This window comes from Centruroides sculpturatus, unplaced genomic scaffold (genome assembly GCF_000671375.1).
Source record: "Centruroides sculpturatus isolate CEXI.00-Female unplaced genomic scaffold, Cexi_2.0 scaffold689, whole genome shotgun sequence".
Lineage (NCBI taxonomy): Eukaryota > Metazoa > Arthropoda > Arachnida > Scorpiones > Buthidae > Centruroides > Centruroides sculpturatus.
The window spans coordinates 194,914-212,919 of NW_019384971.1; the positions used below are offsets into that span (position 1 = coordinate 194,914).

The 18,006-nt window shown below is 38.1% G+C and overlaps 1 protein-coding gene and 1 pseudogene across 1 annotated transcript; one reads left to right on the top strand and one right to left on the bottom strand.

The window, feature by feature from the left end:
- Nucleotides 1-206: 206 nt before the first annotated feature.
- On the top strand, nt 207-1,886 carry LOC111632615 (putative nuclease HARBI1). Its single transcript, XM_023377099.1, has one exon. The coding sequence runs from the start codon at nt 765-767 to the stop codon at nt 1,659-1,661; it is 897 nt and encodes a 298-aa protein (XP_023232867.1). The 5' UTR covers nt 207-764; the 3' UTR covers nt 1,662-1,886.
- A 176-nt stretch (nt 1,887-2,062) lies between these two features.
- On the bottom strand, nt 2,063-6,940 carry LOC111632605 (annotated as a pseudogene).
- Between the last annotated feature and the right edge of the window lie 11,066 nt (nt 6,941-18,006).

The window sequence follows — 18,006 nt, forward strand, 5'->3', positions numbered from 1 at the left end:
TATGGATCTATATTTCTATCTATTAAACATTCTATAAATACTTTAAAATGGTTTAATTTGTTTATTTACCTTCGCTTTAATCCTTGATTTTAAATGTATTCGCCATTTTTTCAACAAATTTCCCGTGAGTCAATGCGCGACGTTTACTGACTTCTGAGTCATGGGATGTTGTAAACATGCAGCACAATGTTAATCAAGGCATATAATAAGGCATGGCACATAATAATTATTTATACCAAATATAATTTATTGTTAATTTAAAATCTTTGCTAGGGCTTCTCTAGTGACTGTTTTTGGCATCCGTTACGTGGACAGACTGATAGGCTACACTTTTTTATGCAGCGAAAATGTAGCGTAAATGACGTCATGAGCAGCAACCGCTGCATGTCGCTGCACAGCATTTTAAAAACGGTTGTCGCTGAAGCAAAATGGACACTGTCCCTTGTTCACTGATTTCAGTTTTAGAAAGCAACATATTATTTAAAGAATCACAAGAGAATAAAAAAAAGGAGGTATGAAAATTTAATGGTTGGCATCACTGTTTCCAATGAACGTAAAAAATCTAAGTGACAGAATATACAAAATTACGTTGAAGAGGTCGTACTTTCATATTGTATGGATGACTTCAAATCTCATTTTAGACTCACAAAAAGTTCAACAGAAGTAAGTTTTTAACTTAAAATAAGGTAAATTATTAGTTAATTTAGAAATTAATAGAAAATGTGTTTATTTTTTATAGGAAATTATTAAATTCAAAGAGAGAAATGAAAGTAAAAAAAGGGCGACCTCTTATTTCTTTTACAAAGGAAGTATTATTAAGTAATTGGACTCTTGCTAACCAAGAATCATATAGAGGTATTGAAGACAGATTTGGTGTCAATAAAGGTCAGGCGTGCACAATCTTTATAGACTTCTGTCAAAAAATGTGTCGTATGATTGGCAAGTTTATTACATGGCCAAATGATAGCTTGGAAAGAACAGTTTATAAGTTTGAAGAATTACGTTCTGTTTCATTGCCTGGAGTAATTAGGTGTGTTGATGGAACACACATACATATAAAAGCTCCAAAGGAAGACAGCCAGAGTTATTACAACAGGAAAGGAAGGCACTCTATCCTGTTGCAAATAATTTTTGATTCTGAAATGCGAATTATTGATGCATTTGTTGGTTGGCCTGGTAGTGCCAATTATTCTCGGATTTGGCAGCAGAGCCCTATTTATAATATGTTTTTAAGTGAATCTTTAAGGTATTTAGGAGATAAGTATTATTTACTTGCAGATTCAGCGTATCCATTAGATACATTTTTAATTGTACCATATAAAGATTATGGTAATCTTACTGTAAAACAGAAAAATTTTAACAGAAGATACAGTTCTATCAGAGTTGTGGTAGAACAAACCATAGGTCTGTTAAAAGGGCGATTTCGTTGTCTGAAATATCTTGACATGGAAAACATTTCATCAATGTCAAAAGTCGTAATGACATCATGTATATTGCACAATTTGTGCATTAATCAAGGTGATATTGACTGTACAGAGGATGCATTTTTTGATGATTATAATGAACCTGCAGAAGACCCAATTACAAGAAATCGTACAGCTGCAGAAGTAAAACGTAATCAATTAGTAGTGTCGCGTCAGGCCGATTCTTGTCTCGTGTGATTAATTAATTTTTGTAAGTCTCACCTGACCGTCTTGTTCGTACTCCAGGTTCCCGTCGTATCTCCAACCAAGAAAAGTTCACCAAGTCCATCTTTTAGATTTTATTCACACAAAAAACCAACAAATCAACTATATACAATAATTCGATAGGAAGAGCATTCTGTTATGTTCTCGCACCTTTTTTGGAACGTAACACCAGCGTCTTGGTGTTGCCAACCCTCTTCAATCATATTATTAAACATTACATATTAACAATAAAAAAACCATTAAAACCGCCCGCCATTCTAGCAGGAGGGACGGGTCATCCTCCCAGTTTTGGTTTTGTCAGTCAAAATCAAATCAAACTTAAATCTAAATTTAAACCCGACAAAATACATACAGTATAAATTGAATGAGTTCGAATCAGTTTATAGATTTAACTGATTGGGAGTCTTTAGGGGTCTGCCCCTTTTTGAGACTCGATGATTCTCAGATGAGTTAGTCACATCAGTTCCTGCAGCGGCAGAGGTCATTTGGGACTGATCACAGGTCCCCTCGCGATTGTTTTCAGCAGAGTCTTCAGTCTTGCCACAAAATTTGTTTCGCATATCTTGCTTATCATCCCCCGAAGAAATCTCCAAGGGGTACAATCTCTTAACAGGACGGATGAGAAATCCAACCTGTGTTTTTATTTTGGCTACTCTTACCAATCCATTTTTACCTGGATAGATCTTGACAACTTTCGCCAGAGGCCAATCAAATTGTTTTTGGTTATCATGCTCAACCAAGACGATATCTCCTACAGCAATCATTTTAGTGCCCTTGGCCATCCCCCTCGGGTTTTGCAATTGCGCCAGGTACTCAGTTCGAAATCTATTTCGTAAATCTTTTCTCAACTTGCATAAATAACGGAATCCCTTCCCAAGATTGACCTTTTCCATGTGGTCTAAGTCGGGAAGTCCAGTTTTCTTTACTCTTTGCAGAAACATATTAGGAGTCAACGGAATTAAATCTTCAGTATCTTCCGAGAGAGTAGTAAGTGGTCGAGAGTTCATCAAACCCTCTACCTCACAAATAATTGTGTAGATTTCTTCGTAAGTTAATGAAGCTCGTGTCAAAATTCTCTTCATAATCTGCTTTACACATCCTACCAACCTTTCCCACCAGCCACCCCACCATGGCGAAGCTGGAGGAATGAACTTCCAGTTAATGTCCTGAACAAGAATTTCATCTTTAATCTTTGTAAGTTCAGCATCAGAGAAAATTTTGTCGGTGCCTTTTGGCGGCACCAACAAAATTTGTACCGTTATCACTATAAATAACAGAAGGGCGTCCTCTTCTTGCCACAAATCGTCTGAATGCTTGCAGGAACGCCTTCGTTGACAGAGACGTCAACAACTCAAGATGCACAGCCCTGTACACTGCACAGGTATACAGGAAAATCCAACACTTCTGCTTATCCCTCAAGTACAGTGGACCAGCTAGATCAACGCCAATAACCTCGAATGGCGCAGCATCTCTTATGTGATCCACAGGCAGTGGCGGAGATTCAGTGTGGGCTGGAGACACAGCAAATCTTTGACATCTAGAGCATCGCAATGTGATAAGCCGGATATATTTTCTGCATCTTAGTATCCAGTATTTCTCATGCAGATGATTCATTAAGATTTGAACACCAGCATGGTTTAATTCTTTGTGTTTCCACTCTATTAATTTCTGTACAATATAGTGATTCCCAGGCAAGATAATGGGTAAACGGAAATCTTCACTATCTTTACTTCTGAATACGAGAGTCTTTACTCTCAAAAGGCCTTCCTTGTCCATCACCGGGTGTAATTTTCGCAAACAATTATTTATTCCCTTTGGAAATTCTTCTCTTTGAATCAGTTTCAATAACACTAATTCAGTGTGCCTTATTTCTTTTACTGTAAGCCCTCCAGACATTCTAACAGATTTTCTTTTGAGATTTAAGACAAACTGGTATATCGAAGCTGTTGTTCGTAATATTTTCCAGTAAGTGGAATAATTCTCATAAAACCTTTCTGCTTTCTCTACATCCAGTGCAGAAATCACAGATTTTTTCCTTTCAGAGCTCACTATTTCCATGTCTGGCATTTCTTTCTGCCGAGGCCATTCTTCTACCAGCAAACTTGGAAATTGAAGTGTCTCCCACCAGTGCGATTCGGCCAAAATTCTTACATTACAACCCCGTGATGGGAGGTCTGTGGGGTTTAAATGCCCTGGAACATGATTCCAGTCATCTGGACTACTTAAAGATCTAATTCAATTTATTCTATTCATAACAAACGTAGTCCAACATTCCTGATTCTTGATTGAATATAGAACATTCATGGAATCAGTCTAATAAAGAGTTGAGATTCGTTCAAGTGGAAAGTCCCCTCTAATAGAGTTCATCATTCTGACACCTAATAAACAGGCTAAAAGTTCAAGCCTAGAAATCGATATGGATTTCAGAGGAGCAACACGAGTACGAGCCTGGATCAACCGCCATTTTACGTTGCAAGCATTTTGCTGTCTGAGATAGATACAGGCGGCATAAGAGTNAACTGGGGGCATGGTTAAACAAATGGTTGATTGGTCCAAGACATCAAAATTAAAACGATATTTATCGTCTATGCACAAGAGGTGTACCTTGTACACATTGTGTTCGCAAATATCCGTACAAGAACCTCCAAACAACGAATGTTTCAGATTTTTTTTTCTCATTGGTTGATAATCGACTCTTTTTGCAGTGCTCTTCAAGATATAGGACCTCTGAGAGGCAGTATCAATAATTGCACGGATTTTGAGACACCTTTCCTCTTCCCTCAGAATCACAACCAAAGTCTGTAGCAAGACACGTAGCGTTGATGACACATTAGCCAATGCCTGTTCACATACTGTGGAGGTGTCGTCACCTTCACCAACAGAAGTGTTGTTGAGAGATACCTTTTGGCTATTCCTACAGAGAAGAACATGATGCGGTTTGCCACAAACTGTACAATTACACTTTGCCCTACATGAAGAAGATATGTGATTCAGTTTTAAGCATTTAAAACAAGCTCCTTGCTTTATAAGGATTCGTTTCCTTTGATCTAAAGTCAAATTTTCCGCCTTCCTGCACTCAGCACTAGCATGGGATTTCTCACAGAATACACACTGCTGATCCCTAAATGGTTTCTCTTGAGCAGAAGTCAAAAGTTCCATTCCAGTTGGCACAGTTTTGTTATAGGAAGAGGTAGCCTTAATTTTACCTTGTACAACCTTCTTGGTTTTGTTTTNATAAAACGTCCTCTGAAATATCCCAATTCAATCCTAGCACACTGACTATTTCATCGTGCTGGATTTCCAAAGTTCTCAATGTCCTTTCGTCGCCGTCGCAAACCGGTGACGTCTCTGTTTGTATACCATTGTATACCCAACCTCTTAAATCAAAGCATGCTAAACGCATGATTTCTCTAGACTGCCTTATAAAATCCATCAGCTCCTCCTTGGACTGACAACTCATAACGCAGTTATCAACGTACATCAATTTCTTAAGTTTTAAAGCTGTTTCTTGCAGATGATCTGGAACATGGTTTAAGTGATAATTTAGAGTGGCTCCCAGGAGAAAAGGACTTGTGTTTACTCCAAACACTACCCTGCGATGTCTGAAAACTTTCAATTTCCCAGGGTTGCCACCTTCCCACCACAAGAATCTGAGAAAGTTGCGATCCGCTTCACTTATCTCTATCTGCAAAAAAGCCTTTCGAATGTCAGCTATTACTCCGTATTCAAATAATCGAAATTTATTCAGGATACTGGGTATTAGTTCAATGTAGTAATTAGGACCTTTTGCTATACAATCATTTAAGGAGATGTTGCCCCTTTCTTTAGCGGAGGCGTCGAAGACTGGACGAATCTTCGTCGTGGAATGCTCTTTGATGACAGCTCTATGTGGAAGGTAATGGCAGTTAATCTCCTTCACTTTAACGTTTTTCACTTCTTCTATTATTTGTTCTTCAAGCCATTGCTCGAAGACTCCCTCATAGGCATCGACCAGGCCGTTATTTTGTAAGGTCTTCACTGTTGATCTTAATCCTTGCTCGGCTAGAACCTTATTATTTGGTAGAGCTTGGCAACCTTCTATCCAAGGCAAGGATACCATATACCGACCATCACTGTCTCTCTTCAGTGTCCTTTTAAAATGTTCGATAGATGCTTGTTCCAGTTCCTCCTTTGATTGTTTTTCGGCAGGGTCCTTTATTTCAAGAATATCTAATTCCCAAATATCAGGAATTCGCAAATCTCCAATTCACATCGAAGTGACAATCAAGTCTTCAGTTGGTACGGAATGCTCCTCTGCACGTCCTAAGATCGTTTAACCCAGTTTCGTTTCAATAGCGGTTAATCCTGATTTGAGTCTCTGGAGTCCTCCCGTCATCAGTTTGCCAGCAACATCTGCTCCTATGAGCAGTTCGATGGGACCTTGACAATCGCTCAAGGATATCCCCATATTTGACAATTCATCCTGACACAGTTCCTGTGTAACTGGGGGCATGGTTAAACAAATGGTTGATTGGTCCAAGACATCAAAATTACAACGATATTTATCGTCTATGCACAAGAGGTGTACCTTGTACACATTGTGTTCGCAAATATTCGTACAAGAACCTCCAAACAACGAATGTTTCAGATTTTCCTTTCTCATTGGTTGGTAACCGACTCTTTCCGCAGTGCTCTTCAAGATATAGGACCTCTGAGAGGCAGTATCAATAATTGCACGGATTTTGAGACACCTTTCCTCTCCCCTCAGAATCACAACCAAAGTCTGTAGCAAGACACGTAGCGTTGATGACACATTAGCCAATGCCTGTTCACATACTGTGGAGGTGCCGTCACCTTTACCAACAGAAGTGTTGTTGAGAGATACCTTTCGGCTATTCCTACAGAGAAGAACATGATGCGGTTTGCCACAAACTGTACAACTACACTTTGCCCTACATGAAGAAGATATGTGATTTAGTTTTAAGCATTTAAAACAAGCTCCTCGCTTTATAAGGATTCGTTTCCTTTGATCTAAAGTCAAATTTTCCGCCTTCCTGCACTCAGCACTAGCATGGGATTTCTCACAGAATACACACTGCTGATCCCTAAATGGTTTCTCTTGAGCAGAAGTCAAAAGTTTCATTCCAGTTTGCACAGTTTTGTTATAGGAAGAGGTAGCCTTAATTTTACCTTTTACAACCTTCTTGGTTTTGTTCTGAAAGCCAAATCCACTTGTGGCTAAGGAAATTTTCTCCTCACTTTCAATTTCGTTACGCAAAAACTGCATCAGAGTTTCTAATTTGTTGAAATTCTCTCTTCCAGACTTGATTAGCATCGAATTTAGGTGTGTTTCCCAAATTCTCAGGAGATCAGTCGGTAAGCTAGATTCAACTAAAGGGTAGAGCATTGAAGCGCACTTATCTGTAGTAACACCAAGCATTTTAAGGGATCGCAGTTGTGTCTCGATACGATCATAAAGTTTCACAATTGGCAATTTGTGCTCTTGCACCAACGCATTATTTAGCACTAGACTCAGGAGCTCTCTCACATAAACCTCGATGAGCACATCTTCTCTTCCGAAACACGAATTTAAACACTCAATTGCTTGAGGGTAATGCTCGGCTGTTACGGGGAACGATTTGATTACTTCCCTGGCCCTTGAGCCCTTCAGAGTCGACTGAATGAGGTATTGAAATTTATCTAAATCTGAAATATTGGTATCTTCATGTATTTTCTTAAATAGTCCCCAAAAGAAAAGATAATTTTTCAAATTGCCATCAAATTTTTGCAATTCTTCAATCTTTGGTAGCTTAAAATTTCCCTTAGAAACAGCCAGTTTTGCCTTCACTTCGCGTTTCATCTAGCTCCTTCAACGTATTCAAACGGCGCTCTAGTCTTGTTTTCAAGTCTACGAATGTACCATTGTAATTCTCAATACCCTCAATTTCCTCATCCAACATCTGTTGAGAACATTTCTCACTCTTTTGTAACTTATCTAATATTTCTTTGTCGATGGTTTCTATTTTAGAATATTTTTCCTGTAACTGGGCCAAAAATCCAGCACATGAATCGAAATCTTCAACCTTCGATGTCAATAACTCCTGCACCTTGTCGGCGAACTTTGTAAAAGCACCTCGGTAGGATCCACGTAATCTGACTGAGAGCTCCATGACGTGAATCTTATTAATTAATCCAAATAGCAAACACAGACAATGATAGACATAGAGACAACCTCGATTCAAGCTCAAATAGAAATAATGCGAGATGTATTTCCACCAAATCTTTCAATTAGCACTTATTTTCCACATTAAGCGAGTGTTTCCAAATGTAAACAATGTTGGAGAACAATTGGAGAATATTTATCTATACAATAGCTTCAGGTAACTTGAGTCCCTCTTCGGGCACCATTATTTTGCGTCAGGCTGATTCTTGTCTCGTGTGATTAATTAATTTTTGTAAGTCTCACCTGACCATCTTGTTCGTATGCCAGGTTCCCGTCGTATCTCCAACCAAGAAAAGTTCACCAAGTCTGTCTTTTAGATTTTATTCACACAAAAAAGCAACAAATCGACTATATACAATAATTTGATAGGAAGAGCATTCCGTTACGTTTTCGCACCTTTTTTGGAACGTAACACCAGCGTCTTGGTGTTGCCAACTCTCTTCAATCATATTATTAAACTTTACATATTAACAACTAAAAAACCATTAAAACCGCCTGCCATCTAGCGGGATGGATGGGTCAAGCAGATCTATTGATGCAGAATTGAAATGTTAATTAAAAATATAATTTACAATTGTCTTGTAGTTAAATTAATAAATGTAGAGAATAGTTTTATACAATCTATTGTCAGTGTTCTTAATAAGATGTTTATCACAAATTCACTCATCTATCAATTGAAGGGCTCCCTATAGAAACCAACAAATGTCTTTTTACCAAGAAGCTAAAAATTGTTTCATACTTTTTCTACGTTTATATTTTAAAATTTGCTTATTTACACTTGTTGACTAAGATTATTTAAATTCAAAAGTAGGGAAAACTCAATTACTTTTATTGAACATTTTTTTCCTTATTTTGGTCTAAAAACAAGTATATTCTTAGACAGAATTAGATAACCTAATAAATAGGGTATAACAATTGCAGGTCTTATCACACCAATTGTTATACCCTATTTATTAGGTCTAATTTATAGTCGTGGGCAAAAAGCATTGTTTATTATTATAAGTATATTCTTATTGAATTAAATTTTTACAGAAGTATGTAATGCATTTGTAGTTTTACACAGAGGCCATTAAAGACAATAAATTGGGCTAAGATTCAAAATACTCAACATTATGTCGTACTGATGAACAAAGGAAGAAAATACAAAACGAGGCATTTTCTAAGGCTTAATTAAAACTGGGAATCCAAGAAAAAAGTTAAAAAAAAAAACAGCCATTGAGAGCTTGTATGGAGTCTGAGAATAGAGTTTTCTTGCCATTTTTTGAATAAATTAAACACAATAATGCTTTATTAATAAAAAAAACAGTTTTAGAGATTTATTTTCTGTTAGTAAAAATGGCATTAATTTTGTAAGGGCCCCTAAGTTTTCTCCTGACCCAAGGAAAAATTACATTTTCTATTGAGTCCTGTACAAAAAGAAAGAAACCAACAATGAAGCTTACTGTAATAGAAAGTTTGATTCCTTTTTTTTTTAAATACTATAAGTCTCAGAAAAGTAATATACAAACAGGGCTGTGGAGTTTTGGTGTTTTAGCCGGAGTCGGATGGTAAGGAAGAGTCTGAGTCAGTAGATTTTTACGCGACTCCACAGCCCTGTATACAAATCAACACGAGAACTTTATTATATCCAGTAACAACAAATTTTAATTAAAATGTTTTTGTCCATAATCATGGTCGTCTTCAGGCTTTTGACCAGTACAATTCGAATACGGAATGCGTCAAACATGTTTTACTTTGAATTTGAAAATAATCTATATATATAAAAATGAATGTATGTCTGTCTGTCTGTGTGTTTGTGTGTGTGTCCTTCATGCATTACCACACCGTTTATTCGATTGCCATGAAGCTTTGGGAAGTTTTTTTTTAATACACTCCCGCGAAGTTTTCTGGCATTTACCCTATGATAGATGGCGCATGTTTACACGAGCGTTCAAGCACAGTGCGTTCGATCAATTTCAAATTGTGAAGACCATTTCCCCCCTCCAAAAAATATCTCTACATATGCATTTATTATTTATAATTTTTGTTTAATCACTTTATTTCAACTTTTTTTTGGTAATTACGTAATCGCTCGAACTTTGTTAAAGCCTTAACTGTATCATGAACAACAACCGAAGTTGTAGAAGGAAATTTCCCTATTTTACCAATCTAGGGATTCCCCTTTTCCAAATTTTAATATCAACTCAAAATAATTTAAAAAGATGAATTACAATAAAACGGTTTATTATCCAACTATGCGAAATTTCACAACATGCCAAGGAAGAGAGGAAGGAGCAATTAAATAATCAAAATTATGAAGGATTAAAAAAAATATATAAAAATGGGGAATATCGCACTTCTAACAATCTCTGCGAGTATGTGGGCTAAATTTAAAGAATCCTTGCTTTTCGCTTGGACAACTGTATGTGGCCAACTCACGCGTTGGAAAACCTTTTGATTTATTTGTGTACTCACCAGACGGAAAAACAAAAAATATCGTGTATCCACAAAGCACTCCAATAAATAAATAAAATTGAAACGACACTTTGAAATGTTTTCCCGATGAAAATGAATAATAATAATAAGTTTCAATGAAAATGATAAAATGTAAATTTAATTTTATCATAACGAGTTTGCTNAAAAAACAGTTTTAGAGATTAATTTTCTGTTAGTAAAAATGGCATTAATTATGTAAGGGCCCCTAAGTTTTCTCCTGATCCAAGGAAAAATTACATTTCCTATTGAGTCCTGTACAAAAAAAAGGAATCAACAATGAAGATTACTGTAATAGAAAGTTTGATTCCTTTCTTTTAAATACTATAAGTCTCAGAAAAGTAATATACAAACAGGGCTGTGGAGTTGGAGTCGTGGAGTTTTGGTGTTTTAGTCGGAGTCGGATGGTAAGCAAGAGTCGGAGTCAGTAGATTTTTACGCGACTCCACAGCCCTGTATACAAATCAACACGAGAACTTTATTATATCCCAATAACAACAAATTTTAATTAAAATGTTTTTGTCCATAATCATGGTCATCTTCAGGCTTTTGACCAGTACAATTCGAATACGGACTGCGTCGAACATGTTTTACTTTGAATTTGAAAATAATTTTAATTAAAAGTAACAAACCCATTTGGAAACTAATTACAGTAAAAACTAATTTACTGTAAGCTATGAAGGATGTGCTAACACATGGATATTTACAAATTTTTTATAAAAAAAAAAATTTTAACGATAGTAGTACATTAATTTCTATTTTACTAAAATATACTTTCCTTTTATGTTTTATGATTTTTAAATTAATCTCACTGGCAAAATTATAAAAGACAAAAATTTTGTAGTTTATTTCTTACTATATTCAAAAAATATTTTCATTTCAATAATTATTATGTAAAAATCAAGTAAAATGACAAAAGTTGTTGACTGGATAACATTGAAAGATAGTGTGAGAAATATTTTAAGAGATAATTAAAGTGTAACTATGGTAGACTTAGATTTATCTCCTCCCAATTTAATCATCTAAATTCAAAATTTAGGTAATTATATCATACAAAAAACAACAGTGTAAGAGAATATAAACCTAAAATATCCTGAAAATTTGTTTTTAGTCAGGATATGATGGGATTAGGGAATAGTTGAGAAATCAGCAAAAGAACTAGAATTACATTAACCCTGCCTATGGGAAGTTGAAATGATTATTGTTATAATTGAGTCCTATATATAAAACTAGGTTTTAATTAAAATTTAAGACACAAGCACATTTGATTATAAACATTTAAATTTATTCTTTTTCTTTACTCTTTTGAACAATATTTAAAATATTTTTTAAAATGCTCAATTTTTGTTGCTCGATTTCTTCTAGTTTCTTCCAGTGTTGCTCATCCACCTCCTTGTTTTTTAATATATTCCTGAAACCATTTGGGAGGCTTGTCTTTTCTTTTTTTTTGGTTGGTGGTGCCTGTTCTTTCTCCAGGCAATTGTCTGAAGTAGAGGCATCACCAATTTCCTCAACATTTTCCTCAGTTGCTGAGGATGATGACGATAATAATGTATCAGGAGGATGGTTTATACTTGCTTTTGAAGCAAGGAAAGTATCTAAATCATCCTGAAACTCCCAAAAGGGAACTTGCCCACCTCCAGATTGTTTCATCTGGTCTTTCCTTCTCCTGTACGTCAGCATTAGATTTCTCCATTTTCTGTCTGCCTCTACTGCTGTTATGTCAATACCTTCATTTTTAAGATTTTGGCTTATTCGGCCCCATAATTTTATTTTTTTGCAGCTTGGACTCTGAAACTGCAAGTCCATTTCTCTGCGAAACTCTNTTTCGTTTGTACTTAATATGTGTATATTTATTTTCGTTGTTGTTGTTTATTTATTTATTTATTATGCTTAAAATTTTTTTAACCATTTGCCTTGGTGCAGCATGGCCTATACGGCTCTTGTGCCAAAAAATAAAAACCAACCAACCAACCTTTTCTTCCTTTTTTGGTTGGTGGTGCTTGTTCTTTCTCCAGGCAATTGTCTGAAGTAGAGGCATCACCAATTTCCTCAACATTTTCTACAGTTGCTGAGGATGATGATGATGATGATAATGTATCAGGAGGACGGTTTACACTTGCTTTTGAAGCAAGGAAAGCATCTAAATCATCCTGAAATTCCCAAAAAGGAACTTGCTCACCTCCAGATTGTTTCATCTGGTCTTTCCTCCTCCTGTACGTCAGCATTAGATTTCTCCATTTTCTGTCCGCTTCTACTGCTGCTATGTCAATACCTTCATTTTTAAGATTTTGGCTTATTCGGCCCCATAATTTTATTTTTTTGCAGCTTGGACTCTGAAACTGCAAGTCCATTTCTCTGTGAAACTCTATAAGCTTTTTCACAGCGGAAGTGGTCCATGTAGTTTCCTATAAAATATTACANAATCGGGTACTTCTGATTACAATGCATGGCCTCTTTACCTTCCACTGTTGTTTTGTAGAAGGCTGCCTCTTGGCTGACAACCAGAGGCAGGGGGAGCAGCCCGGCCAAGACCAGGGCCGCATCCGTTGACACAGTTCTGTACGCACGTGTGATCCGCAAAGCAGCGGGACGCTGGATCGAGAGTAGTGTCCTACTCTGACAGACGTTGGCGGTGTCCTTCCACCAAACGCCACAGGCATAGCAGACAACGCGCTCCACACTCATCTTGTAGATGGTACGAAGCGCTTCGCCACTCAGCCCGTAATCCTGCCTAGCTAGTCTTGATAGTGCCGCTATCATTCGGTTCGTTCTGACTCGAACGTCCCTCAGGTGGGGAGTCCAGCATAGTGTCTGGTCGATGATTACACCGAGGTACTTTAACTCATTCACCCTTCGGATGGGGTTGCCCCGGATGCGGTATATGGGCCGGCGTGCCAATACCCCGCTTCGGGNAATTATTTTTATTTTTTTGGAAACGTCGTAAGATATTTAATGAAAAAAAATAAGTTAGCATAAATCATATAATGTTTATATATTTACATCAGTATTACAATTTTATCATAGTTGTCTCTAGAATGCTTTAAATGAATAATAAAACGTGTCTCACCTGTGCCTTCAACATTATTTGATGAGAAGAATACTTCACAGTACTTCTCTCGAATTGTCTCATCGGAAAAATAGCATATTTTTAAAATTAAACATTTTAAATGTATACAATGTGATTATTACTTATTTGGTATTGTATTTCCTTAGCTGAAATTAAAAATTGATTCTATAATTCCATTTAATCATATCAATATAACCTAATTCAAGTTAAACAATACCAATAACGGATAAATTTAAATTTATTATTTCAAGAATGTATATAAATATAAAAATATTCACCTGTACTTAATTTTTTCATTGTATTTTTGTCTACGGTAACATTCATTTGTTTGTCTTCGTAGCATAATACAACGTTAAACATTTGCGATGTGGATGCATTCATTTTGCTTTGCTAATAAAGCGTAGGGTACGTTCGTTAAGTCGAACGAGTTAGACGCGTTAGTAACGAATCGGTCGAAAAGTAGTAGTCTCGCTCAGTGCGCATGCTCTGCGGTGACGACGTTTCTAACGAAACTCTAACGAAGTTCACGAAGGAAAGAGTTGGTTTACTTAAGAAAATGGTGTCCAACACTATCGATGTTTCTGATGTACTGCATATGTGCGCTAATTGTGGATTGAAAGGAAATATGTTAAAAATAACGATCCACGTACAGAAATGTGGAAATGAGAATGGTAAGCAGAGCTCTTTTCTTATTTTTTTTTACTCTAAATAAAAATTAACATACGAAATTTCATAAAATCTTATACTGTATTTTATCCTAATTACTTTTTTACAAAAACTACACATCTGCATAAGATATAAGTACAGTATATAATAAAGGAACAGGCTTAATTCTAGGACAGAATGACGCGATTGGGACTTTGACAGAGCTTGTAGAGCATATCGGTAGGAACAAAAAAGTCAAAGGAACCATGCCTGTACGAGCGATCCTTCGCGAGATATAGGCCTCCCAAAAATGACCATGTGGAAAATTTGAGACCCTCATAAATGGGGTAAAATTCAAAAGTGAAAATTTTCGGAAGTAAATCTCGAAACTATGGCATTTTTTGCCGTTTTTTAGAACCTACTAGACACTCCCAAAACCTCCCTAAACACGAGGATCGGCACCTTTCGACCGCCACTTCCGGGGAGCGCCATTGGGAGTCGCGCCTCGCTTGCTCTCTCTCTGCTAAGCCTATCACATGTCTAACAGGCAGCAAGCCGTATTCTAATGACACTTCCATCAACAAAGACCAAAGGAAAGCCCGATTATTAGCGCTAATTCGGCAACACTTTCTGCCACTCTATACCAAGCACGCTTCTATTTCACTATCTCTATCACATTCCAACTGACGACAGAAAGAAAACAGATCTTGCACTCACCTTCAACAGCGTCTCCTCTTGCGTCTCCCGCAACGTCCGCTCGCTACCTGATGACGCCTAGCCTGTTCCTGATGTTGCGTAGGTGAGGACGGGATGAGGCCGCTGGTCCCCGCCTCAGCTAGGTCCTGGGGGTCGATGACGAAGGTGGTGGTGTCGCCCGATGTTGTCTGAAAAATCACATAATCCAGGTTTCACATCCGCAAACAAGTATCCTTTGGTCACGCGCACTATACACAAGCTGCACTACTTACTGGGCGATCGTCATCCCCCTGCCGTTCCTCTTCGTCGCCCTCGTGCATGGGAACATCGAAATAGGGCTCATTGGGCGGCAGATGTTCATCCACGGGCACACCGATCGTCTGGAGTTGCAGACCCTGGCGACCGGGGCCCGGGTAGACGGCCACCATGTCCCCGATGAACTGCCGGAATTTCGCCGATGTTGTTGGCAACTGGGACAGGAACCGTGTCCTGTACATGTAAGTGCAGGTGTAACTTTGCAGGCTTCTCTCCGTGCGGAGCGACTTGATGGACTTCTTCAGCCAGCGATGTCTACACTCGATGTTTTGAGTGTGGGCCTCGGGATCATTTGTGTCGACGAATCTGCAAATAAAAGAAAAAATAAAAATGTCGCTTCTCCATAATGCCCGTCCATTTCTTTGAATTAACACATGGCACCGTTTCATCCTTCTCACTTCCCAGGGCCCTGCTGGCTGTGATTGACGATCTTATGTCCAGAGAAGCCCAAAGCCGTACAATCATGATACTGGGCTGCGCTGTCAGAAACAATGATGGAATTTGGAGCAATGTATCTGAGCATGTGGCTCCACAGAACTCGTCTTGTTTTGTTATCCACCTGAAAGAATACGAGAAAGTATAACACAATTCGTCTAAAATGCGCCAATGTCTGCCGGACAGGAAACCTTTTTCAATAACAAAAAACTAACAGGAAATAATGTTTCGCTACCACTTACATGCCAGTTCATCAGCTCTCTCGTTTCCTGACAGTAGGCACCAAATATTGTAATTTGCGTGCCTGCACGTACACGGCCGCGGTTGTATTTTCGCCTCCGGGTGAAGGTCTCATCAATCTGAAAACGAAAACACATGAATACAGACATAGACTTTTCGGCAAAGTCACAAACGTGGGCTGATCCTTACCTCGACGTACATTCCTTCATTGCCTAGCTGTATGTTATGATTTTGGGAGACGAAAACCTCCACAACTTCCCAGCAGAAGTTGTACCAATCTACCGCTGTCACGAGGGCCATGCTGCATTGCTCCGCGGTGATGGTGACCGGCTCCTACTTGACCCACGAATATATCAACTTCAGCACCTGTAAAATACAGAGAAAACACATCTCATACACTCAAGTCATTGTAATCGGCACAATGAAATAACAGAAATCACAGAAACATGGCACGTAGCGTGATACAGGAAAGACTGTACTTTCCGGTTAGCAGGGCGCCCGTAACTACTATTATTTTTAGCAAATTCGAACTGTTCTTTCGCATGTTTTACATAAACATCACTGTAAATAAATAGCAACTAATTACAAAGTATAATTTTCCAGTGATTACTTCAACTGCTAACGTTGGTATACAGTGGGTAACGGCGAGAATGCTAACCGAAAAATACCGGACTGGGAAACCGCCGCTTTTCTGAGAGTTTTTCGCGATCGACTGCAATATCATACTTCTGTGGTTGAAAGCTTCGCTCTTTCGAAGAATGTATTGTGGGTACAAGACAGGCTACCAGTGCACACGGCCCTCCTGACGGTGCTGCCTGTCTGTCTTCTAACTGTTTTCTTTTCTTTCAGTTTATCGCAGCGGTAGACGAATCTGAACCTGTCAGGTGGAGCCGGTTCCTTGTGCATATTGCCTGAAAATGAAGACAAACTCATTGAAATCGGTTAGAAAAGTAGCGTAATGCTGCTCCACGGCTATTTGCTGTTCCTGTACAAGCAGGAATCAAGCGATGCTTACCTCTGCACTTAGGGTACGGTGGCATGGAACCGGTTAGGTCCGGATGTGGCACAACCCCCACAAGATGGCAAAATTTCTGGGCGGCTTCTTCGGTGGGGAGGTAGCAAAGAAATTCATAAGTGGTTATGTTGTCAAATATGTCGGTGGGATCCACAACGGGAGACACTGAAACGTCGCAATTGAAAGGCATGTTTTTTTTTCCAAACTACGACTGGGTACAAAGTCTTGAAGGCGGCCTGAACCTTGGGGGGGTGGTGCCGCGGACACGTGATCCACGGCCAACCGTCCATTGGCTGCGCGCCAGGCCTGCTCTCACTTCACAGTCAAGGGGCCGGCAGGCCCGCCGTAAGTGGGCATGCAAGGCGTGCACCGCACGCGGGCGGCAAATCGAGCGATTGGTCACGTAATATTCAAAGTCATTGTCATAATACTCACCCTAATTATAGCATAAGAAATGTCTTCGCACGGATAAAAAATCCGACCGGCGCGCAATTACTATATTCTTATTTATATTATAGCGTTAACAGCGCCTCTATTGGCATTTAAAGATGCAATGCGAAACGTCTGTTGGCAGGTTGAACCATCCGGCGGCGCCCGAAAGCCAAGTACTCATAGTCGTGCTCTATGACATAAGTTGACAGGACTGGCAAAAATAGGGAATGCCTACAGAGCTTCCTTCTCAATTTGTACTTGTACCCATTCGAACAGTTCTATCGCATATGAAATTGCAATTATTTTGTTAATAATTCTTCTGACATGGGTCTAAGTATAATTAATGATATTTTAACTTGGTTAGGATTTATATCTGAAGCTTAAAGACAATTCAAGTAACGAAACAGACATTGACAGTATTGATTTGTTTAATGAAATCAATACTTTCAAGTTGCATTTTCCAGAAAACCAGTCTAATGATCTACAAACCCTATTACAATAACTTTTTACTAATGATTTAATTTCAACATTTCCGAACACAGGAATAGCACTAACTTACATTTCCGGTTTCAGTTGCATTTGGTGAAAGGTCCTTTTCAAAGTTAAAAATTATAAAAACTATTTAAGATCAACAATGCACCAGCAAAGACTAAGTAATTTTGCTATAGTTACAATTGAACATGAAATCTTAGACAGCTTGGATACAAGAAAATTGATAGCAGATTTCGCAAACATAAAGGCAAGAAGAGTTCAATTTCTGTAGATAAATATTTATATGGTTTTACACTTAAGTAAA

Bases quoted from the DNA above. Each gene is read 5' to 3' on its own strand.
- LOC111632615 (XM_023377099.1), top strand. From the start codon at position 765: ATGAAAGTAAAAAAAGGGCGACCTCTTATTTCTTTTACAAAGGAAGTA.